The sequence below is a fragment of the Chenopodium quinoa genome, unplaced genomic scaffold (assembly GCF_001683475.1).
Source record: "Chenopodium quinoa cultivar QQ74 unplaced genomic scaffold, ASM168347v1, whole genome shotgun sequence".
NCBI lineage: Eukaryota > Viridiplantae > Streptophyta > Magnoliopsida > Caryophyllales > Amaranthaceae > Chenopodium > Chenopodium quinoa.
In genome coordinates this window covers 6,198,305-6,221,581 of record NW_018745454.1, presented here as the reverse complement: position 1 = coordinate 6,221,581, position 23,277 = coordinate 6,198,305, and the positions used below count along the sequence as shown (strand labels likewise).

General features: G+C 34.8%; 3 protein-coding genes across 9 annotated transcripts; 2 read left to right on the top strand and 1 right to left on the bottom strand.

The window, feature by feature from the left end:
- Window positions 1-5,072: 5,072 nt before the first annotated feature.
- On the bottom strand, window positions 5,073-8,066 carry LOC110714089. The gene has a single exon (XM_021892562.1). It carries the CDS (start codon window positions 7,526-7,528, stop codon window positions 5,354-5,356), a length of 2,175 nt encoding a protein of 724 aa, XP_021748254.1. The 5' UTR covers window positions 7,529-8,066; the 3' UTR covers window positions 5,073-5,353.
- Window positions 8,067-8,589: 523 nt separating this feature from the next.
- Window positions 8,590-15,623, top strand: LOC110714488 (protein-tyrosine-phosphatase PTP1-like). 3 transcript variants are annotated; one of them, XM_021893013.1, is made up of 9 exons: window positions 8,590-9,195; window positions 11,483-11,579; window positions 11,717-11,799; window positions 12,181-12,318; window positions 13,224-13,358; window positions 14,242-14,390; window positions 14,477-14,618; window positions 15,102-15,187; window positions 15,323-15,623. In XM_021893013.1, the coding sequence occupies exons 1-8, from the start codon at window positions 8,983-8,985 to the stop codon at window positions 15,183-15,185; spliced, it is 1,041 nt and encodes a 346-aa protein (XP_021748705.1). In that variant the 5' UTR covers window positions 8,590-8,982; the 3' UTR covers window positions 15,186-15,187; window positions 15,323-15,623. The 3 variants fall into 3 exon arrangements, with proteins under 3 accessions (XP_021748705.1, XP_021748704.1, XP_021748703.1); XM_021893012.1 differs by having other exon boundaries at window positions 15,265-15,623; XM_021893011.1 differs by having other exon boundaries at window positions 8,592-9,195; window positions 15,281-15,623.
- On the top strand, window positions 15,345-23,208 carry LOC110714489 (protein-tyrosine-phosphatase PTP1-like). Of its 5 annotated transcripts, XM_021893017.1 has the most exons (12): window positions 16,548-16,745; window positions 17,002-17,060; window positions 17,710-17,829; window positions 17,936-18,028; window positions 19,644-19,752; window positions 20,198-20,256; window positions 20,390-20,521; window positions 20,764-20,898; window positions 21,669-21,814; window positions 21,900-22,041; window positions 22,614-22,700; window positions 22,800-23,208. In XM_021893017.1, exons 5-11 carry the CDS (start codon window positions 19,653-19,655, stop codon window positions 22,686-22,688), a joined length of 789 nt encoding a protein of 262 aa, XP_021748709.1. In that variant the 5' UTR covers window positions 16,548-16,745; window positions 17,002-17,060; window positions 17,710-17,829; window positions 17,936-18,028; window positions 19,644-19,652; the 3' UTR covers window positions 22,689-22,700; window positions 22,800-23,208. The 5 variants fall into 5 exon arrangements, with proteins under 5 accessions (XP_021748710.1, XP_021748709.1, XP_021748707.1 ...); XM_021893015.1 differs by lacking the exon at window positions 17,002-17,060 and having other exon boundaries at window positions 17,945-18,028; XM_021893014.1 differs by lacking the exon at window positions 17,002-17,060.
- The last annotated feature ends 69 nt before the right edge of the window (window positions 23,209-23,277 follow it).

Genomic DNA, 23,277 nt, shown 5'->3' with positions numbered 1-23,277 from the left:
GCATTAGTGCAGGGGTGATGTTGTTGACCTTATCTGTTTTGGTAAGTGAGTACTTGTATATTGTGTACGGATATCACCTTAAATACTCAATATAGATGTACAGTCAGTAAACTGGTCCAACTAATAGCTACAAGTTTGATCCAATAATCTGCAAGACTGAAGAGACTAGAGAGCCGTAGAGTCTTACGAGTCTTATGACTGGTACCTTGACTTCAGAGTATTTGACATGCTCGGGCGTTCGTTTCAATCGTTTGGTTGAACAGATAAAGTACCTTTTTCGAAAAAATGTGTAATCTTATTTAGGGTCTGTTCTCTTTCGTTGAAATTTAGTTCAGTTCAGTTCAATTCAGCTCTTAATTTACGTCTAATGATATTGCTAATGATATAAAACCAAATTTCATTCTTATAAGCTCTTATTACAACGACGACGACGACAACAACAACAACAACAACAATAATAATAATAATAATAATAATAATAATCAATAAGTAATAAATAATAATAATAATCATCAATAAATAATAATAATAATAATTGAAATAATAATACTAATAATAATAAATAATAATAATAATAATAATAATAATAATAATAATAATAACAACAATAATAATAATAATAATAATAATATTAACAATAACAATAATAATAATAATATTAACAATCATAATAATAATAATAATAATAATAATCAATAAGTAATAAATAATAATAATCATCCATAAATAATAATAATAATAATAATAATAATAATAATAATTGAAATAATAATACTAATAATAATAATCAATAAATAATAATAATAATCATCAATAAATAATAATAATAATAACAATAATAATAATAATAATCAATAATCAATAAATAATAATAATAATAATCAAAATTAATAATAATAATAATAATAACCAATAAATATTAATAATAATAATAATTATTATTATAATAATAATATTATTAATAATAATATGTACATTTGTATATACACATATGTATAGTAATAAATAATCAAATATCACTAATCCGTAGTTAGAAATCACTAATTAATAAGTTCAGTTCAGTTCAATTCAGCTCAGCTGAGTTCAGTCAATCGGAACAGGCCCTTAGTCTACAAACTTTTGACGAGAAGTTTTATTGTGTTAGAGAATTTAGGTAAGTAAATATTCCGATTAGTGTCATATTCTTTGGAAATTACACTTGATAAGAGGGATTCCAAATTTCTAATAGATTGGCTTCGTACTTCTAGATGAGAAAACAATTTCACCACCAGTTACGCAATCAAACCGGCCCAATAATCATGTCTAGACCAACAACAATCGGTTGCAATAGCTGTGTGCGTGCCCGTATGTGTTTGTACTGTAGGGGGTGGGGGTGGGGGTGAGGCTGTGAGCATTTAGTCCAAATATTCTGTGGATAAATCAGCTATTTTTTACAAGTTAAAACTTTTGCAGATGGCAAAAGAACAGGAAAAACACCCATTAACTTGTCACAAAAGCACAAAACCACTTACTTTTATGTATCCATGGCAAGTAGTGGCATCAATCATACTACAATATACAGCAAGAGATTGCATCATCATGCATATGTACAGAAACATATTCTACCATACCAAATCTATGTACCATATCTTATTTGCCATGCTCACTACTTAGGTATATGACTTTGCTTTCTTTTGATGCTGCAAGGTGGCTTCTTCGTGTGTACCGAAGATATGCATTCTCCACCGTCGAAATTTTTCTAGAGTATTTAGAGAAAGAAATAAGCTATAATTAGCAAGATAATCAGAATATTTAGTATAAAAGTTCCAACATATAGCACAAAAGCTCATTACTATGGCAAGAAACAACAAAACTTTAGTTTTGTACCAATAATCCTGCAGTTCAGTGGTTGTATGGTGAAAAGAACAATTCAAGAATTTCCAACTTTTTTTGTTCAGGAATCTGGAAAAAAAAGGGTGAAGGGTAACAATCATAACAAGAGTCAATGATATATTGTTATTAAAATCTACAGTGAACAAGCAACAGTTTTCAGGTAAGATGTGCCTTCAACTAATTGAAGAGTCATTCTTGTTTCAGGATCTTTCATCACTCAATAATGATAACTTCTTACATGGATGTATATAATCATGACAATTATGTTAATCAGGCTCTTTAATCTACCTAAAGAACCTGTGTTGGATCCTCGACACTAATATGTGTATGAACATTTGAGAATCCAATTTGGACCAAAAACATCAAGTTATTTGTTTTTACTAACTAGTAAATATCTAAGTATGAAACAAGTATTCGTAAAAAAAGTGAAACAAGTAGCCAAGTCCCAGTATCATAACTATAGGAGGCGACAAGGACTATAACGATATGTCAGTGTACAATATGTAAATATGTCAATTAACGTTGATAAGGGGAGAAGGTCGATATCAGTTAATTAGAATATCAAAATGCAGATTGCTAGGCGCAGCTGATTTGTATAGATGTCAGCCGCTATCCACCAACAGTGTTACATTTTACGTATATATCATGTCACTAAAAACTTTGGTACCACGAATCATATTTTGAGTTTGAAAATAAGAAACACTTAAAAAGATAACTGTAAAGTAAATGAAATCTGAATTAAAAAATGGAAGGTGGAAGAATTAGTACCTCAGACAATATAACAAATCTCTAATCTGTACGGATTACCAAATTTCTACTCAAACTTTCCTGTATGGTAAGCCATCAGCTGCATATAATGTTAGTGAAAGTCACAGTCACCGGTACATCGGCAAAAAATGCTTAATGATTCAACCACAATAGTAGTCACACACGTAGGCACAAAGCTATAGACCTTGTCACAATTCCTGATTAATCAAAGAGTACTTTCTACCACAATAAACATTATTTATTGTAACAAAAGAGACAGTGTTTCTGAAACCAACCTTATATTATAGCAATTATTCCATTGTCATGTACCGTGATTTTTTCAATCCATTTACATTATGAAATCAACATGATTGAAGAGAGCAATAATGCATTAAGTGCACATCGTTGAACTATCTATTTCAGTGATTCAGTCAATTCCCTTTCGCTAACTGCATCCACTATCTCTACCTTATCGTACTGTATTATAAACTTTATTGTTCTCTTTGTGGTAACTAGCATCCTAAGGTACAGTGCATTAACAACTTGGTACTAGAACTAAGGCTTGAACAAGTGATCATTTATACACACAGAATAGACCATAACATCTAAACCACAACACATAAACTAACAGTGACTTCAACTATCTCATGAAGCCTAGATATTTCAATTTAGATGACCAGCAAGAGTTCTCCACCATTTATGCTACCAATCAATTCAACAAGTACTATAAGATAGCATCTGAAAAGACCATCTAAGGCTTGTCACATCCAAATTTCAGATTCATGCGGCTAAAAGTCAATGCACAAGTCACGCATACAGGCCCACAATAGGGAAGATTAAAACAATGCCATCATCATCAGCTATGGTCTATTCTACGTTACATTCTACAACATTATCAGTTTTGGCATGGATCCAATATGAACCACAGGACTAGTTATAAATGTTCAATAGACCACTGCTAAGGACAAGGGCCATTCCGAAGAATTTAAACTTCTACTGATGCAACCTTGTCTAAGTTGTCTCAAAACAAGTCACTCACTGATTAAGTCCAAACCCCATCCTCTTTTGTATGCAAATGTTTATTGCAGCAACAACTCCCATATACTAAGTTGTGCCTTCGGCATATAATCTTTTGGGGATAAGGATTGTTAGATGTGTAACCTAAGCAGCTACATCCAACACATAAACCCCCATCAGATTAAGTTTGAAAAAATTCACTGCAGACACCGGACCTTATAAAAGCCTCTTATTACAAGATGCCTATTACTCATTTGTGGAGGTCAATATGATTAGCAATATGTTGGTCAATTTCGTTTATATTATATATTGGCACATTCTAATGGTGGGCTGAAGATGCAGATATTCAGAGCATACTAGCAACAAGAGGGTTGAGATAGAAACCTGGCACAAGTTTGACTCATCTTCCCATAATCATGGCGATAATGCAGCACAACTTGAGTTCTGTCAGATGGAATGGCTGCGATTTGTCACAATTGATAATGAAGTTAAATTCTCCAATATCTTTCTCGTACTGACCAATAATACTAATCTTGTCTTAAATATCTGTCAAACAATAGTAATTATAATTATACAAAAATCATAAACTTTATTTGTAAATAATGGATCAGTAAAAGCAAGGAAACAGACTTGAACCTTGAAGGGACAAAGAGCATGAACATGAGTATAGGTTCCCAAGTCAGCTCATCTAATTTGCACACACATTTAATTGATTCCATTATGCAAAACCCAATGTGTTTGAGCCTCACTAAATATGGCAAATTCTGACTAGATGCACGCCAACTAACCCACCAATAAGTTTACTTGAACTGGCTCCATGCCATGAAATAATATGACATCAATGAGGAACTAAAAGTCCATACCATGAGTAGTTGAGTACCTATAAAATAGAGACCATATGCAGATAACAAAGAACCACAATAATAACACCTGGGATGCCTGCACATATTACAATTTATGGAGCCACTCAATAAACAGTAATGGACTTCACAGAAAGCTTCTCCCAATAATCATACATGAAAGGAATTTATCTGTGAACAGCATGGTCTGGGCAATTAGAAAGAGCAGCACTACAATGCAAAAGGTGGCATTCCAGCGCACTTAGTGGCTTGACAACTTCATCACCCATCAGCAAATATAATTAACAATGTTATCACCACTTTAATAGCAATCTATACTATTTGGAAAAAATGAACGATAACATAAATCAGCAATATGATGGATTGATGGTGTATCATAGACCACATATGTTTTAAGTCCAGCTAAACTAAATAGCAAGTACCATTCTACAGGATTTCTGACATTATTAATCTTGAGAGATTAATAACCCCCATAACGCAACAGAAATTTAGGATACTGTAGTTTTTCATACGGAGCAAAACTGTTCATACACGTGATTTTATGGCGTATAGATTTAAATAACATCAACACCGCAATGTAAACAATAATAAACATCTCAAGGATATAAATTTTGAAGGTGGAATGATATGGAACAACCAAGTCACAAAACTGGCTGGTTTATAACCAAAAAAGAAATAAAATACCGTTATTCAAGACTTTCACATTAGACACTGAATCATTTACAAAGCTATGTGTGATACAGTGACAGAAAGAGTGCTTTCTCAATTATCTTGATATTGGACTTGCTATTAGCTTAACGCATTCTTCTGCAATGACTAATGAGTATGACCTATTTTGCAAGTTCTGGTGGGTTATTTTAGGCCAACCTTTCACGAGAAGAGTTTCTCCCAGGCCTCCCCCCACCAGATCCTCTTCTTCCATTCCCGCGGCCACCCCTTGAGCTCTCACCTCGCTCCTTATTATAGCTGCCACCACTACCACTTTCACCCCTTGAGGCATTACTCCATGGCCTCCCCCCACCAGAACCTCTTCTAACATTACTGCGCCCACCCCTTGAGCTGTCAACTCGCTCCTCATTATATCCACCACCATTACCACTTTCACCCCGTGAAGCTTTACTCCATGGCCTCCCCTCACCAAATCCTCTTTTTCCATTACTGCGCCCACCCCTTGAGCTCTCAGCTCGCTTCTCATAACCACCACCACCACCACCACTTTCATTCCGTGAAGCATTACTCCATGGCCTCTTCCCACCCTCTCCAGGTTTTCTCCTGCCCTCATTTACCACGCCAGATCCTCTTCTACCATTATTGAGCTCACCTCTTGAGCTCTCAACTAGCTCCTCCTCATCATCGCCACCACTTTCATTGCGGGAAGCTTTTTTCCAAGGCTTCCCCCTACCTTCATCAGAATCTCTCCTGCCCTCATTTGCCCTACCAGATCCTCTTCTTCCATTACTGCGCCCACCTCTTGAGCTCCTAACTTGATTTTCCTCTCTAGCCTCACCACTTTCATCCCACGAAACATTTCTCCAACGCTTCCCCCTACCCTCTCCAGGTTTTCCCTTGCCTTCATTTACCCTACCAGATCCGCTTCTTCCATTATTGCGCCCATCCTCTGCGATCTCAACTTGCTTCTCATCATCATCACTATCACTTTCCTCCTCCAAAGCATTTCTCCCAGGCTTCCCCCTACCCTCTCCAGGTTTTCTTCTTCCCTTATTAACCTTATCTCTTGAGCTTTCAGCTTGCTCCTCCACTTCTCTCTCTTTGTCCTCCTCATCATCACTGCTTTCATCCACATCAGAAACAGATAATTGCATATCCTCTTCAGTCTCTTCCTCATTTTCCACTTCCCCTTCCTTCACTGCTTGTTGCTTACCAGCATTAGGACAAGCCACACTTTTTGACTTCTTCCCTTCCTTCACCTTGTGCATCAGATGTATATATTTATTTCTCATATCTATCAATGGATGCTTGTCAATCAACAAACCTCTCTTAAACCCGTCCCTTAAAACCACAGTATGAGTCCCAATTTTACTTGAACGGTAAAATATGCCTGGATGATGAGCCAATGCACGCTTAAGCCTTGGCTTTATACCTAAAAACTCTCCCAGACAAAGCAGGTTATCTCTCTCTGTCTTCTTGGAAACTAGAATATGGAGCAATTCGTGCAAAACCGCAACCACCCACTTATCAGACATATCAGTATTAGGCTGAAGATGAGTTGCATTCTCATAAGGTGATACATAAGGCAACTTTTGCCAGTCATCCAACCACCTCTTCAGACTCTTATCCATCTCAAACCCATTAGAAAACTGCAAAGGAAAAGCAATTGGCATCCCATTTTCATATTTGGGATCCCCCTTCTTAGCCATCTTTTCAATAGCCGAAACTGCCAATTCATCACTCCAACACACCAATTCCAGCAAACCCTCAACCCTATTAGGCCGGGTCTGATTAATCCTTTTCACTTTAAAATAATCAGGGAACTCAGGAACTAATGTATCAACATAATTATCAGGAAGACCTAAATCCCATTTAAACCTATCAATCAATTTCAAAGGAAATTCATTAATTCTACACAACATCAAGAGTTTCAACAACCTATCAGCAGCATCTTTCCTAAATGTATCACTATCATACATCAACTGTTCTTCAGCATCAAGATTCAAACTTTCTGGGGTTAATCTAACATGTGGGTGGACCCCAATATTAGCAGGAAAATATTCTTCAAAAAAATTAGGGTACTTACGAATAAAATCAATTGTTCGACATGGGATACTGAGCTTCTCTGTATGGTCAACAATGGAGGACAGAGAAAGAGACTTTGAAGGCTCTGATTTAAGCAAGTTCTTGAGATTAACCACATATTTTAGGTCTTTTTCTTTCTCAACAGCATGGTCTAACCCACGATCTGGAACAAAATTTATCTCAATGTTATCAAGAAAAGTTCTTATACATTGAAAATTGGAGGGATTTGGGTGGTGAGGTACAAATATAAAGCGTTGAACTTTGGATTTTATTAGCATTTTTGTGGTTAAATTTGCAGAGTTTTCTGGGTTTGGGGGAAGTGAAGAATAGGAAATGGTAGTTTGGGGTTTAAGGAGGGTTTTGCCAGTTTGGCTGCTTGGTTGTTTGGAATTGAGGATTGAGGAGTTTTAAGGTTTGGGGGCTGTGATTTTTTTGGATGAAACACACCCCGAGATTAGTTAGGTCACTCACTCACTCTAGTACACTTTTTTTTTTTTTTTTTTTTTTTTTTTGAAAAGGTAAAATACATTTCTAATGTTATGAATGTTTTCTCACAAGATCCAAGATCATACACTAATCCGTCTCAAAAAATAAAATTGATTAAGGGGGGCAATATTTTGATAAGTTGGAGTAGAGTAGCCAAGAAGGGAAACATAATTTATTGCTCGATTTCCTTTCGGGATATATTAGTCGTAAAAATTTCAAAATTGTCTTCACTTTTACACCCATATTGCGTTGATAATCAATATACTACGAACTTACGAAGTATATCGCAAATTGATATATACTGTCAGTGTATCAGTTGTCGTAATTTAACATTCCCGTCCCAAGCTCATTCTCTAGAGTTTAAAAACGAATTGGTAGGTTTATTATAGCTTTAAACTAACACTTTTATGCCCACAAGGCATTCACTTCAACTTTCAAAAAATTTGGTGAAATTAATTCTAAATTGTGTATTAGAACTGTCGATTGTAAGAATTTTTCGGCTTTTTTAGACCTATAAAGTATGTAGGACATGAATCATGATGCTTGTTATGGAGCTCGCGAGTCGTGAATCCATGGGAGGCCTTTTTAGTGGTCGAAACCAATTTAGCCAGTTCCAATATTGTAAATATAGCTAGTCTTCAATTTAGCCTTTAGAGAACATTTTTGGACTCGAATGATTTAGTCTTCAAGTTAGACATCCAACATTTGAAATAAATTTCATAGACTGCACGAGACCTTTAGAGACCATCTAAACGGTTGAAACCATTTTTAATAATCAATACAAGCAATCATGACCACACATCCCGTTACTAACTCATCGAAAAAAGCTCAAAAGGTTATTACCATGATGTTAGCTTAAGCTTAACTAGTACTTCTAGTACTCGTTATTAATTAGCCAACTATGTTAACCATATTTCTTTTCACAAAAAAATGGTTCAAAAAGCACACACCAAACACACCCCAACACCCATACAATGATCTCCCACCATAACACCAAATCCACCAACACAAAAATCAAACAAAAAGAAAAGAGTGCGAAATCAAATTGACCCACATAAATAAATAGATAATCTATCTCTTTCGAAAATCTCTCTTCCAAATCACAATTTTACAGAAACAACAGCTCACACTGTCTAAAATTTTCAGACTTCCCAGAAAAAAAACCCTACAAATTTGATCTTTTTTCATTTTCTCAACAACGGGGAACTCTGTTTCATCCCGGATTTGCTTCCGGAAAAAACCCAAAATGTCTGCTTCTTCTCCAAAACCTGCTTCACTTTCTCTTCATTCTTCTTCTTCACCACCTCCTCTTCCTCCTCAATCTGTCGATTTTTCAGAACATTCCCCTGCATTTTCTCTCTCTTCTGACCAGTTTCATAACTGTTCTCGTGCTCTTGACCTCTTCAAACAAAAATTGGACAATACCCAACTCATTCAACGTGAGTTCGATTCTCTTCAGGTACTTCTTATTCATAAATTTTACTCATTTCCCAGAAAAATAATTGATTTTTATGAATTGTGCTTTATTTGGTGGGATCAGCTTGAATGTTGCAGTTTTAATTATTTTAGGGAGATATTTGATGTACTGTTGATTTTAGTTCAATGTTGAATGTTGGGTTGTATGTACTTGTAGGTTATTGTTGTATGATTAGAAGATATTTTGGATATATAATTAGAAGGAAAAAGGAGTTAATTGATGTTAATTTTGATGATGTTGTCCAATTCAGATGCTTAAAACCTAGACATAATTAGTTGATGATCGGCATAAAGTACATTGTTAAAAGAAAAAAAATGCTCCTAATTTTACCAAATATACCCTTGTTTTGTGGGTTGTCATGGTAACAGCTACAATAATTTTGCTTCTTTAGTGTCTTTTTGTTGCAACACTTTTTGGAGTTAAAGGTATTAACACCATAGATTATGTGCCAAATAGGGGACTAAATATACTTCTTCCCTTCTTTGAGAGTATAATCTACACTATGAATGCTAGATTCTTTTGATATAAGCTCCTTGAGACTTTGAGAGCGGGGTGAGTTAGGTCGATTTCTGTTAGGTACACCTGCAAGTCCTGTATTTCGATCTGTGTTGGTTTGGATAGAGCTGTTACATATTTACATGTTGTGGCATAGGGCATGATATGCTCTTTAGTGGACATTGTGGTTGAAAAGGATTGACTTGATTTTTGGGATTGCGAATTAGCAAGTGCTTATGGGTTAAAATTGTCTCAGTAGTATCTCTAATTGTCACTGACTTCATGCTCCAGGGGCCTTCTAAGGGTTGTATTTTCTGATTTGACCCACACTGTTGTTAGCACTTGAGGATTCCCTACTTCCTTCTCTGTTATCTAATGTAAATTAGTGGGAACGATCATGGAATTTTAATCAAACTGAGAAGCTTTATGTTGTACGAATTCTTGAAATAAGTGGCATATTTTGATAGTATGAGTGTTGCTTGGAGAACTAAGTATTAGAAATTATGAAACTATGCTTCCAACTGAGTGAGCAGTTTCTGCCTTTTGTGAATGGGGGGGAATGGGAATTGGTGGAGGGAATGGGTTGATGAGAGGGGTGTAGAGTTTGAATTTGTAAATATTTTTTTGGAGCAGGAAATATGTTTGCTTCAAGGATTTAGCTGTTTTTTTTTTTGGAGGACATTTGCTCTAGAAGCAGTTTCTAAAGTGTGCAGTGTCCTTTGTGAAGCTGCCAAGTAGCATCAACTTTTCTCAGTGGCCATGATTCTCCCATTCCAAGAGAAACTCCTTTCTGGATATTATGTTACAAAGTACTTCTTTCTCAATTCTAACAGTCATACATGTTTCTGTTGATAAGCTATTAGCTCAACCAAGCTCTACCGTATTAAACTAATTTCCATTGCTTATAAGAAAGTTAATCTATAGGAGATAATATAGTTATGCAGGATCTTGTTGAATTCGTCTCATTGTACATTTTATTAATATCAAGTATTTATAATGTTACGTACTTACGTGTATAGAATTAGTGATATATACGTTTTAAGAGGTGTCTGGGTGACCGTGAAAAGTCAAATAGGGAAAAAAATAGGGAAGAAGGGAGTATTTAATATTACTATATTAGAATGGACTACTCATATCTTAGTCAAAGTAGGCACTTCTTTGATCCATGAATGTCTCTTATCAGAATATCTAGGTGGATAGTCAGCCAGGTCAATGCGTAAAAAAGGCTCAAGGAGCACAAAGGCTTTTTGGAGTTCCTTTCGCCTAAGTGTGCCTCATTGAAGTGAGGTGCATATAATAAGCAGTATATAAAAAATTGAAAAAAAACAAAATCTTTGTGCGCCTCAAGCTGCGCCTCTTCAAAATCGCCTCACCTAGACCATGTGAATGGTTCGATGGTATGCAACCTTAAGGCTATGTGAATTTTACTCCATAGATTTTCTGTGAATGGATATTATAAAATCCATGTTGCACTTTATAAAAGGGTGAAATACTAGAATTTGAATGTTATGTTGCTTCAATGGTTCATTTCTATTTTGTTCTGTTGTGGCACTTGGTGGGACCTCATTTCCTCTAGTTGTATTTCTCATTTCTTATTAATAAATAGATAAATAAAATCTCTTTTTACTTGTATAATTTATTTATTACGGAGTAATATTTATTTTTGGAGATTATGTTATGCTGTTTATTGTTTGTCCGCCAAATTTTGTTTATCAAGTTCTGTTCAGTGTGATGCAGTTCCTATTCTGAGATCTTAGGCTTTTTTTGGGTGCAGGACAAAAGAATCAGATCATCTGACATGACAAAACTCTGTAGGGTGGCCCTTGACCCTGTAAATTTGAGCAAAAACCGCTATACTAATGTTATACCATGTAATTTCTTTTCCAATCAATCTATTTCTTTGAAGGTTTCTAGTTGTTTCACACTTTCACTGACTCTTTTTATCAGTTTGAATGTTGTTATGAATGAATAATGTAATTGACTAGCTTGTTGTTGTCCTTGTCTCCAGTTGACAGCAGCAGAGTTGTTTTGACCTCATGTAAGGACTATAGACCATCAGCCAAGGGTTACATTAATGCGAGCTTTATAAAAGTTAGTATGTGCTCTCCACCACTGAATTATGTAACCCTGGACTCCTGGAGTAGTTTTTACTAATTTGTTTTATTACTCACTCCTTCCATCTAGACTTGATTGCTGTGATCTGATTATTGAATGAATCATTGAATATAATATTTGACCATTTATATTTCGTACGAGTAATATAATACTCATGGAAGTGTTATCTTTTTATTTTATGTTTTTATTTGGACAAAAAAATCTAGAGCAATTCAAACCCTTTTTTGCATGAATAATTGACTATCAAAATTGCTAAATTTTTGCAAATATTTTGTGTTTGGGACTGTCACTCATAGATGAATGGTGTCATAATAGTTTACATTCTCTGTTTGACATCTGAATTCATATCAAATGTAGACACCAGCAGAAGGTGCTGCTCAGTTTATAGCCACACAAGGTCCATTGTCACATACATTTGAAGATTTCTGGGAAATGGTGTTGCAGAATCGCTGCCCTGCGATTGTGATGCTAACACGGCTGGTTGACAATTACAAGGTACTTCACTGTGCCGTATACCATCTTATTTGAGTTGTGTGACCATATAAGGAAAGGGACTTGTGACTTGCCAAACTTTTCTCTAATCATATGCTATTTGCTTCTTCAACTGATCCATGTCTTCAGTCTTCACTAATAAGCAGAGCAAAAAACAAATTAATGTAAAATACACTTGACTATTGTTTGTTTAGTGATGATACACATGTTGCAATTCCATTTGAATGTGTTGTGTGAAAATGAAAACACTGTTGACGTTGCACTCCTATGCCCATAAAATTATCTATGATTATTATTCAAGGAGGCAAATACTAGAGATAACTTTGATGTTAAATCAATGGCAAACTTGATGTCATGGTGAACTAAAGCTTGTATGAAAGTTACCTATCTTAAACAATATGGCAAATGTTCAGTTAAATCTGATTTTAAATAACTATATATAAGCTTATATGGATTGTTCCGTATAAAATTTACATGGATTAGAAAGGAAGCACACCTCTAAAACATCAGTAACAGAGATAATTTTAATTTTTAACTTTTTAAGTGCCTTTGTTTAAAGCATATAATGTGTGAGGAGAGAGAAAAATCAAAGTTGGTTAGTTTAAGCTGCTTGTATTTCATTTGAGTATGTGTTTTATTATATGCAGTGTGTTTACGAGTATTTTAGGCCTGCCACACACAGCTTTTGTAAGCAAGCAAGCTTAATGCTGTATTCTGGGAAGTTATTGGTTCTGGATTATTTATTCTTCCATATATGTGATGGCCTATATGTTTGTAGAAATGCACGCAGTGATTTATTCCTTCTTGTACTAGTTTGGGAGTGTGGATATCTTAATTGCTCTCCACGAATTTCCGTTCCGAACTCTGCTCTAATAGTGTGTATCTACATTTTTGGATTTCATATGCAGACTTTGAAGTGTGGTGATTATTTTCAAGCAGAGGATGGTCCTCGGGAATTTGGTAACATATCAATTGTCACTAAATGGATCAAGACAACTGGGAGCTCTTTAATTTTGCGACATTTAGAAGTGACCAATACAGAGGTAAGATCATTCTATGTCTTCAAAATTGTAGTTCATTGTTGAATTATTGTCTTAAAAATTGAACTAGAAGGAACTAGAATAATTTTAAAGAATAAATATGCTAGGCTATGGCCTTATCTATTTTTTTAATTGATCTTTGGATTAGGAGAGAAATCCAGTGGAGTTTTTAAAGACGATCCAACTTGAACCATCTCAGTGGAGTTTTTAAAGACGATCCAACCTGAACCATCCTTTTAAATTAACTGAAGAGCTTTGTGACGAGTAATAAGAGAAAAGAGCATAATAAAATCTTAGCTCTAGCCCTGACCACCCAAACTTTGTAAATAGTTCTCAAATTAGAAAGCAGATGATTATACTGCAAATAAGAAGGCTAATGATAAGCCAAACACTCACTAAATTATATCATTCATCTTCATGAAGCAGAAGCACTAGCCATTTCATAGCTAATACAACTTTCTTGTTTGCAATAATTGAGGAGAAATTGTTTCATACTCTTGGTGGGAGTATGGACTATGGAGTATGGGTAAATAGAAACAGAGCAAGGAATGCTGAATAATCATGAATTATGAATATTGGATCATTTTGCTTTGCATCGAAGTGCTTGGACTTATTGCATTAGATAATACTATTTGTAAATAAACCGAGAATGTATTGGAAAAGTCTTACTTCTATTTGCTTCTTGAATTTGTTTATAAAAATTTGTTGATTAAAGACCAAGTACAATTATCAGTTATCACCTCATCAGATTTGTTCCTTGACATTTATACTGGCAGTCTGGTAACTAAGCTGAATTCTTTTTAGTGTGAGCTTGTTCTCTATAACTTGATGTACTTGATGAGACAGTGACCAGTAACTTACTGTTGTGCTTATGTGGTTATTGCAGTCGGAAGAGGCACCATTGTCTGTTTTGCATATTCAGTATCCTGAATGGCCTGATCATGGTGTTCCCAAGGACTCAGTAGCTGTTAGAGAGATTTTTAAAAGAACGTATCATCTGCCACCTGGTTTAGGGCCTTTAGTGGTACATTGCAGGTATACTTCGTGCTCAGTTCCTAGTTTCTGCTCTCTAAGTTAATCATTGACCATTGATCCTCACACATCCTATTTTCTTTGCTCAGTGCTGGAATTGGTCGCACAGGAACATACTGCACCATTCATGACACACTCCAAAGGATTCTTGCTGGAGACATGTCTGCCTTAGATTTGGCCAATACTGTTGAGATTTTTAGATCTCAGCGAGTTGGAATGGTTCAAACACTGGTACTCTCTCTCTCTCTCTCTCTCTCTCTCTCTCTCTCTTTCTCTCTCTCTCTCGAAGGGTAGGTGTGGGCACAACAGAAGAGGATATGGTAATTACTAGTTAGCTATTTCAGGAGGACCATCCCCTATGAGCCTAAAAGGGACTCCAACCATAGGGAAACCCTTCCCTAAAATACGAATCTGGATGTTACGGTCAATGAGAACCCAATAATACAACCCAACCTTGAAGTTGGAAGAAGTGGGAGCACTACCATTGAATTTCCAAATAGTGGCTCTGCCACTTTTTTTTTTCGTTACTGTTGACTTTGTGAACAAGTATCTCTTAGGAAAGAAACTGGTTTTACTATAATAGGATAATAATCTCTGCATTTCTTCTAATGCTGAAGTGTATGTTAATTGTTAGGATGTGAAGTAATGTCTTATATAGTTATGTCTATAAACTTGATACATTTTTTGATTTTTATGTATGTGTCTTTTATCTAGGATCAATACTACTTCTGCTACAAGGTGGTGGTTGATGAATTGGAGGAGCTGATATCAAGTTACAATCCTGAGAAAAGCGCTTGATGGTATATCCAATATTCTCATAAGATTGCTTTTATGTAAATTTTGCATCACAGACCAATTATTTTCTACTTCAGCTCAGAATAATGCTATTGCAGGATCGATCCTGTCCTTTTTATTTGGTTGCTTTGTTGCTGCAGCAAGACTGGCGCAGGCGCAAAAGAGCAGCAGTGACTTCTCAAGGTGATTATTTCAACATGGATATTTGCAGAAGGAAGAATGAAAATTGCTTGATTTGCAACGTAATACTGAGCAGACTGTATTCAGAATTTATGATTTTTAATCCCTAGTATCATATGGAAATTCGGATTCTTATGTACATTTAATTTCTGTGAGTGTACTTCTATCCATACTAATTAAGTATATAGCTATTCTTGTACTTGTATTGGTACATCTAACCCGGGAAAGACATTTTTAAAGTTTATTGTTGTGATTTTGTGACGATGCTTGTTTTTCTGGAATTTTTATAATCCCCCAACCCAAACAAATATTATTGGAAGTGTGGACATATTGCGAGTTTTGTGACTATTGTCTGTATATCAGTATTGTCAATCACTAGAATTCAAAACAGTGTATTAAGTTTCTTACAATGCTGTTATATGTAACTATTCAAATTTGATTTAAAGAGGCGTGCTTTATTAATTATGAGTCAAGTTTGGTTATTTTACCCATTGTTTTAACATATTAGTATCTGTGAAGACATCACTTTGAAGATGCTTGTACACTTTGCTGTTATCAGTCACCTTACTCACCTAACATACTCGTACAAAACCAGCTTCCATAGTGATCTTCAAAGCATGCCTCATTGCCATAGCTTCAACAATATCAACATCAAATTTGCCCCGGAGCTGTGAACTTCTGATGTTCAAGTCTGAGGGAAAAAGTCCAAAATGCCCTTATATTGTCAAAGTCAAAATGCCCTTGTGATGTTAAAGTCAAGCTTTGCACTATTACCTCCCCATTACATCCTCTGTTGACATTTTTTCCTCAGTTGTAAATAAATGAGTTTAACTTTAAAAATACTCGTAATTTTTTTTGGTATGTAGAGAAATATAAGACTGAGTGATACGAATCGATTTCAGAATCGCTTGAAATCGAAAATGAGAGGTCTAACCACTTGATTTATCCCTCATTCTCAAATTTCAAAACATTGACCAAAATGTGGAGTAATTCCCTTTTTTTTTTTTTTTTTTTTTGAGAAAGGGAGTAATTGCATTTTAAGACATAGGTAAAAAAAAAAAAAAAAGGACGGAATGAGTGTATCAAGTGCCATTGTGCCAACAGTCAATTATCCTTTTTTTTTTTTTTTTTTTTTTTTTTTTTTTTTTTTAAGACCAAAATATTTATCCATATATCTACTGTACAAATGTACAATATTGTCCTTCCATAAACAATTGTTGAAGATCAACTTGTACTTTCTCCAATTATTCCTCTTCCATTCTTCATCTTAAAGAGAAATCACTCTTTTGATTGAATCATCCATACTTTGATCATCCAAATCCCATAATTTCTTTCATTTATATGATTTTCTCTTTCTTCAAGCTTCCGCTCTAAACATGGATGGTAAGAATTTTATTTAATTTGCTGTATTTTACCTATTTAGCTTTTGCAACTCATTGATTAGTGATAATTTAGGCTTCCAATCAAACTGAATTATTACAGTACTGAGATTTAGGGTTTCCGTTTTATGCGATTAAAAATTTAAGTAACTAATTGCGTTCAATTGTAGTGTTGAAATTTCTTGAGTTGATTATTTTTAGTTACGTCAAATTGTGATAATAAATTGATAATTGAAATGTTATTGCTAATTTGAATTTAGGGTTTAAGCCTGTGCTGTAATTTGCAGTGATTGTGATCAAACGATCATGGATGACTGGGGTATGATTTTGACGATCGTCTTGTTTTCCCCTTATCGTTTCGAGTTTTTAATGCTAATGATCATGGTTATTGCGTTTGTCTTGATTAATTGGCTATCTTAATTTTCTTGTTCAGTTTTATTTTTTTTAATTTAAAAAAAAAAAAAAAAAAAAACCTCCTTTATACTGTACCATTTTTGCCAGTTAAGAAATTATTCTGTGTGGTTAATTTAGGCTATGTAAAAATTTTCGAAGTTCGGTATACTATATCGCAGTAAAGCAAGCGTGTTGTCAAGGCCTTGCCTGGATTTGAGTAGTGATTAAGATGGAACTTTTATAAGGTTATTAATTGGAAATTGCCACTTGATAAATTGTTATGTTTATCAAGGAGATAAACTTGGACTTTCTTGGTATGTTTGATGAGGGTAATATATAATAATTAGGTTTGGTATAAGAGTGAGTAAGAATGACCTTGAAGTTGTGGGAATGAGAAATGACCCTAACCCTCACAGATGGAAAGTGTAGAGGACAGAAACTGATTTTATTAAATTAGGATAATAATCTCCGCCTTTGTTTAATGCTAAAGTGTTTGTTAAGAATTAGGATTTATGAAGTAATTTTCCTATGTCTTGTAAACCCATTACATGATTATGCATGTGCCCTTTATCTAGGATGAATACCACTTCTGCTACAAGATGTTGGTTGATGAATTGGAGCGCATATCAGGAAGATGTTGGTTGATGAATTGGAGGAGCTCATATCTGGGTAGGATCCTGAGAAAGTGCTAAAAGGTATGTCACCTTTATCTAGCTATTTTCATAAGTTTATACCCATTTCGCACCATGTACCAATATTATTTTTTGTTCAGCTCAGAATTATCTTATTTAGAGAATGTAGACTCTGCAGGATTGTCCTTGTTCTGCCATTATGTTGCTTCTTTGCGGCAGCAAGACTGGTGCAGGTGTAGAAGAGCAGCAGTGACTTCTCAAGGTAATTTCCTTACATGAATATTCACAGAGGAAGAATGATGATTGCTTAATGTACAACGTACTGCTAAAATTTCCAGACTGTAATCAGTCTTTGCTTTTATTATTTCTTTTTCTGATTGCACCAAGCTCGGAAAATTGGGTTTCTGCCTTCTGCTGTAGTTTTAATTCATGTTCTTGTACGCGTTTATCATATATTGTTTGTTCTTTTGCCCGTATGTGTACATTTAACCCTGGAGAGGCATTTTAAAGTTAACTTTGTTGTTGTTAGTATTGTTACCGGCTTACTGCTGCTTCGTATTTGATGACTCTATATACATACAACATAGACCAGTAGATGTAAAGCAAATCGATCACCAGATTTCCTCCCCCCCGTCAATGGGATGTAGTCTAGCTTATTTAAATGAAAATGTATGTGTACATTGCGAATTTTATGATGGTAATCTGACTAGAGATTGCTTTGTAAGTCTTCATCGTATTGCTTTTAATAATTGATGAAGTTTGATACTTTGTATTATTATATTCCCATTATAACAATGAGGGCGGCTAAGCTGTTGGTTATTATAAATGGAGGTAAAGGCTTAGATATAGTATTGTTTCAATAAGGTACGATGATTATATTGGGTAGAACATGAGTTGTTGTGGGTTGTTAGCAAGTGATGATCAAGTATGTATTTTTTGTTCTGTGTTTTGTACTGTAATAATAAAGATAGCATATTATGTACGATACGATTTAAAATGATCAACTATAATAAGTAACTTGCTTAATGTATCATTTGTTTTTTTATATCAATAATGCAAAATTCTTCACATAGCCATTAATTAATGGTACTTCTATATATTCCGTTTATAATAATGTAGAAAAGTTTGGGATGTCCTGATAAAAAAAGAAAAGTAGACAGACTATCTTTCTTATTTCCCAACTATAAATATGTTGAAAATCAAACATTAGAATCAGAGAACTTACCTGAAGACATTGAAAGAGAAGTAGCAATACCTTTCATTTTTTTTTTTCTCACTCTCGCGCTATTCTTAACTTCTTAAGGATAAATATGGCTGCTCCTGTAGAACCTACTTCAGTTTCAGCTTCTTCTTCTACCCCTTCTCTGTCTCACCCTCCCAAATCCTTTGATTTCCCACAACATCCTCCTCAGATATCTCTCTCCGCTGAGCAGATAGAATATTGCAATGATGCTCTTCACTGTTTCAAGGAGAATTTGGGGCACCCTGATTTCAAAGAACGTGAGTTTGATCTTCTTGAGGTATTATGTCTGATCCACTACTTCATGTGACACTTTACAGAGTAACCACTGTTTGATCTTTTTAAATATGAGTTTTTACCGATTTCTACTTCACTTTAAACAATTGCTGTTCACTCATTTTTAGTAAGAAGATGTCAGTTTTTGCATCAATATGAAACTTGCAAAACAAGTTATGTTAGTAAACCTATAATTATTCCGTATATCTGTTAGGGTGGGAAATACTTAGTCCATCACACCCTGCAGATTATGCTGTATTATGTGTGATTCCTCTCGATTTTTCTGCTCATCAATATTTTCTTCATTATTTTGTGGTTCCTACAATGACATAGATGTTAAGCCAGCTCTTCTCTGATGCAGGTAGAATCAATGAAAGAATCTGATGTGGAAAAGCAAAAGGAAGAAATCTGTCAGGTGGCTATTCATGTGGACAATTTGAACAAAAATCGGTATCCAAATGTCTTACCATGTAATTCCTAATCCAATAAGTTAACTTTTTTTAAAGATCTTACTCTGTCATTTCTCCAATTATAATGGAATCAAACATGTACTACGTACTAGTTACCATTGATTTTTGGAATATAACTTACACAATTAAAATGGTTAAAGTAAATGCCTAAAGTTCCTATTCATTTTGACGTAGCAAACAGTTAGTGTATGTCAAATTCAAAGTTTGATGGGGAATAATCTCTCCATTATTAAAAGTGTAAGATTATGAGACTACAATACTACATGCATTCAATACCTCTTGAATCGACTAGGTTAGAGAGCCTCTTCAGTGGCATTGGGGTAATGTTGATATGATCCGCATGTTTAATTACTGTTATATACTTGTGAATTGTCTAGCTGTGTTAAAAATCTTATTTTTGTCTTTTTTTTTTAAAAAGAAAATTTATTTATTTATTATTTTACAGTTGACAGCAACAGAATTGTCCTGACAGACGGGGGTTACATCAATGCAAGCTTTGTAAATGTAAGTGATGTGCGCATTGCACTCTATATCTTACTATGTAAACCAAGCATGATCACTAGATTCACTACATACTTTTTTCGTAGTTTATCTTTCTTTTTTTTTTTTTGTCCATTGAATTTTATGTCAAATTTAGTCTTCTGCAGAACATGCTCCTCAGTTCATAGCCACACAAGGTCCATTGCCAAGCACATTTACGGATTTCTGGGAAATGGTGTTGCAGTATCGCTGCCCTGTGATTGTAATGCTTACACGGTTGTTTGAAGGGGTAAATTGATTGCTATCACCTTATTATAATTAGCATTCTATGTGACAGATATCTGGCACTGATGTACTTCTTCCAAACTCCCTTTGATTCTTTTGCTAATGCTGCTTTCAAGGTTCAACTCTTGAATTTAGGTTTGCATCTCAGGAGTAAAAAACATAAAGAAACTCTTTGTTGAACAGAGTGTTTGTACTAGTAATCTATTTATGTGTAACTTAATTTCTGGAATGGAATTTTGAATGCAGAAGTTGAAGTGTCATGACTACTTTCAAGCAGAGAATGGACCTAATGAATTTGGCAACATTTCTATCGTCACAACTTGGATAAAAGAAACTGGGAGCTCCTTGGTCTTTCGGCAATTGGAAGTCACCAAAGCAGAGGTAAGGTCATTTTAATAAAAGAAATTAATTGGAGCAAAAAATAAAATAAAATGAAGACCTGCAGCATGAAACTTTGTTTTTAAGATTTTTTATTTTTTATTATGAACTAGTATGTTTTATCTTTCTTTCTATGCAATCTATTTTGATATGTAGCAAATTTTTTTTATGTATCTTTGTTTATATTCAAGTAATAGGATAGTGTAATACTTGTATATAAAATAACTAAACAAGTGATTAAAAAAATTAAAAATTCATAGTTAGACCTGAGACCTGCTAGACCCAGTGGTTCTGGTATGGGTCTAATTTATTTAGAGCCAGTGGATCTGATCTGGGTCCACCTTTAAAAATCCAGGTCTGGTCTGGGTTTGGTTGTGGGTCTTGTCAGATTCGACCCATTGACATCCTTAGTTATGTTCCTTGAACTCTTCATTTTACCTTAAGGACTCATGTCAGCTCTTTGATGATTTGACATATGGTTGTGGATGCTTGACAGTTTATCCTGGGCCAAATAAAGGAGTTTTATAGCCAAGGGCCAACTGGCCAAGGCTAATGCTTGGGCACAAACCTGAGTCCAATAAACATGAAAACTCTGGAACATTGAAATGAAAATGATTAGTACGCCTATGAATTCACTGTTTGATAGTTATACAGAACTATGTTAATTGAAATTCTGCTTTTATCCATATATGAGCTTTCTTTCTCTGGCATTTTTAGTAGCAACGTCCCTTGATGAGATGGTACCTCACTGTTACAGTTCACATTTGTTTCAGTCGAAAGAGGCATTGTCGGTTTTGCATATTCAGTATCTAGGGTGGCCAGATCATGGCACACCGAAGGACACATTAGCTGTTCGAGAATTCTTCAGAAGAATTTTTCATCAGCCTCCCAGTGTTGGCCCGATATTGGTGCACTGCAGGTAAGTAAATAAATGACTTTATTCTCCGGGCTTACTATTACCTGGATAATTTCAGATTTTCTGACATATTAGCTACTTTTCTCAGTGCTGGAATTGGCCGTACTGGAACATACTGCACCATTCATGATACAATCCAAAGAATTCTAGGAGGAGATGAGTCTGCCTTAGAATTAGCCAAAACTGTCAAGGCATTCAGATTTCAGCGAGCTGGAATGGTCCAATCACTGGTATTGTCTCTTCTGAGTGTTGACAACTCTTGTGTTTGGTCTTTTGGTTATAACTATTGCTTGGGTTTGGATGAAGCTATAAGATTGATTAATTAGTTATTGGAAATGCTGCAGTAGTCATGTTGAATAGTCCAACCCTTTGATGTTGCATTCTCTGTACAGAAGAATGGTCACGTATACATAGTTCTAATTTCTAAATAAGGATGTCCGTTAAAAGCTGTTACATTTTCTGAAAGAAAACTTCATTCCTTAACAAGGAGGCACCTACTATTTATTTTAGGCCTTCTCAATATAATAGTGTACTTTCTAGGATTTATTTTTTAATTTGGACTTCACTCCCTTGATTGTTATTGATGGAAAAGAAATTTAAATCAATACATTATTGGTATGATGAAAACGTAAAAATTTATTTGTGATTAGTTCTCCTAAGGAGAAAGGCTGGTGAGTCAGACTTTTCAGTAACTATCTTTATGTATTCTGTTTCTATCCCGATGCTGGGATCTTATATAATTAGCATGTAATTTCTCTGCTTCTATTCTATTCTGTACGTTTATAAGTGTGGATTTTTCTAGGATCAATACAAGTTTTGCTACGAGGCTGTGATAGATGAATTGGAGGAGCTCATATCAGGAGGAACTAATCCTTAAATGCTCAATATGGTATAATTTAATTGTTTGCATTATCTTTTCTTTGTACTTTCATCAAACTTCTGTCTTTTAGACAAAACTAGCATTATGGATCGTCTCTCTGTGTTTCAGCTCAGGATTTTGAGTGATGTCCTGCCCTACAGAATCCATGCTTGCGTAGCCATTTTAAGCCTCTGCACCTGTTTCTTGGAACACTGGTTTCTGCTGCAAAATCCAAATGGAAAACTCATGTATTTGCTTTTAGAGTGTGTTTGTTAGAAGCATGCCTTATAGGTGGCTTATATTTGCTATTTCAGTGTGTTTGTTGTGGTATTGCTTTGTCGAAGAAGTTGTGTGTTTCAAGCTTTCTAGAGTGATTTACATATCTTGGAAAATTAATTATACGATCTGCAGGATAATTTCTTCTTTAGGTAGCTTGTTGAATCAGGTGATGATTCTTAAGACTGTTGACTGAAGTAATAGTACCTAGGGCAAATTGATTAATTCAACTCGATTTATTGCATCTGTTATCACATTGAAATGCCAAGATATACTCAATTAAGAAAATTGGCTTATAATCATGAATATTACTCTGTATAATTGATGAGTA

Coding starts and splice junctions, on each gene's coding strand:
- LOC110714089 (XM_021892562.1), bottom strand. CDS start 7,528: ATGCTAATAAAATCCAAAGTTCAACGCTTTATATTTGTACCTCACCAC.
- LOC110714488 (XM_021893013.1), top strand. CDS start 8,983: ATGTCTGCTTCTTCTCCAAAACCTGCTTCACTTTCTCTTCATTCTTCT. Junction 9,196..11,482: donor GTGAGTTCGATTCTCTTCAG/GTACTTCTTATT, acceptor TTTTGGGTGCAG/GACAAAAGAATCAGATCATC. Junction 12,319..13,223: donor GGCTGGTTGACAATTACAAG/GTACTTCACTGT, acceptor TTTCATATGCAG/ACTTTGAAGTGTGGTGATTA.
- LOC110714489 (XM_021893015.1), top strand. CDS start 19,653: ATGAAAGAATCTGATGTGGAAAAGCAAAAGGAAGAAATCTGTCAGGTG. Junction 19,753..20,197: donor GTATCCAAATGTCTTACCAT/GTAATTCCTAAT, acceptor ATTATTTTACAG/TTGACAGCAACAGAATTGTC. Junction 21,815..21,899: donor CCGATATTGGTGCACTGCAG/GTAAGTAAATAA, acceptor TACTTTTCTCAG/TGCTGGAATTGGCCGTACTG.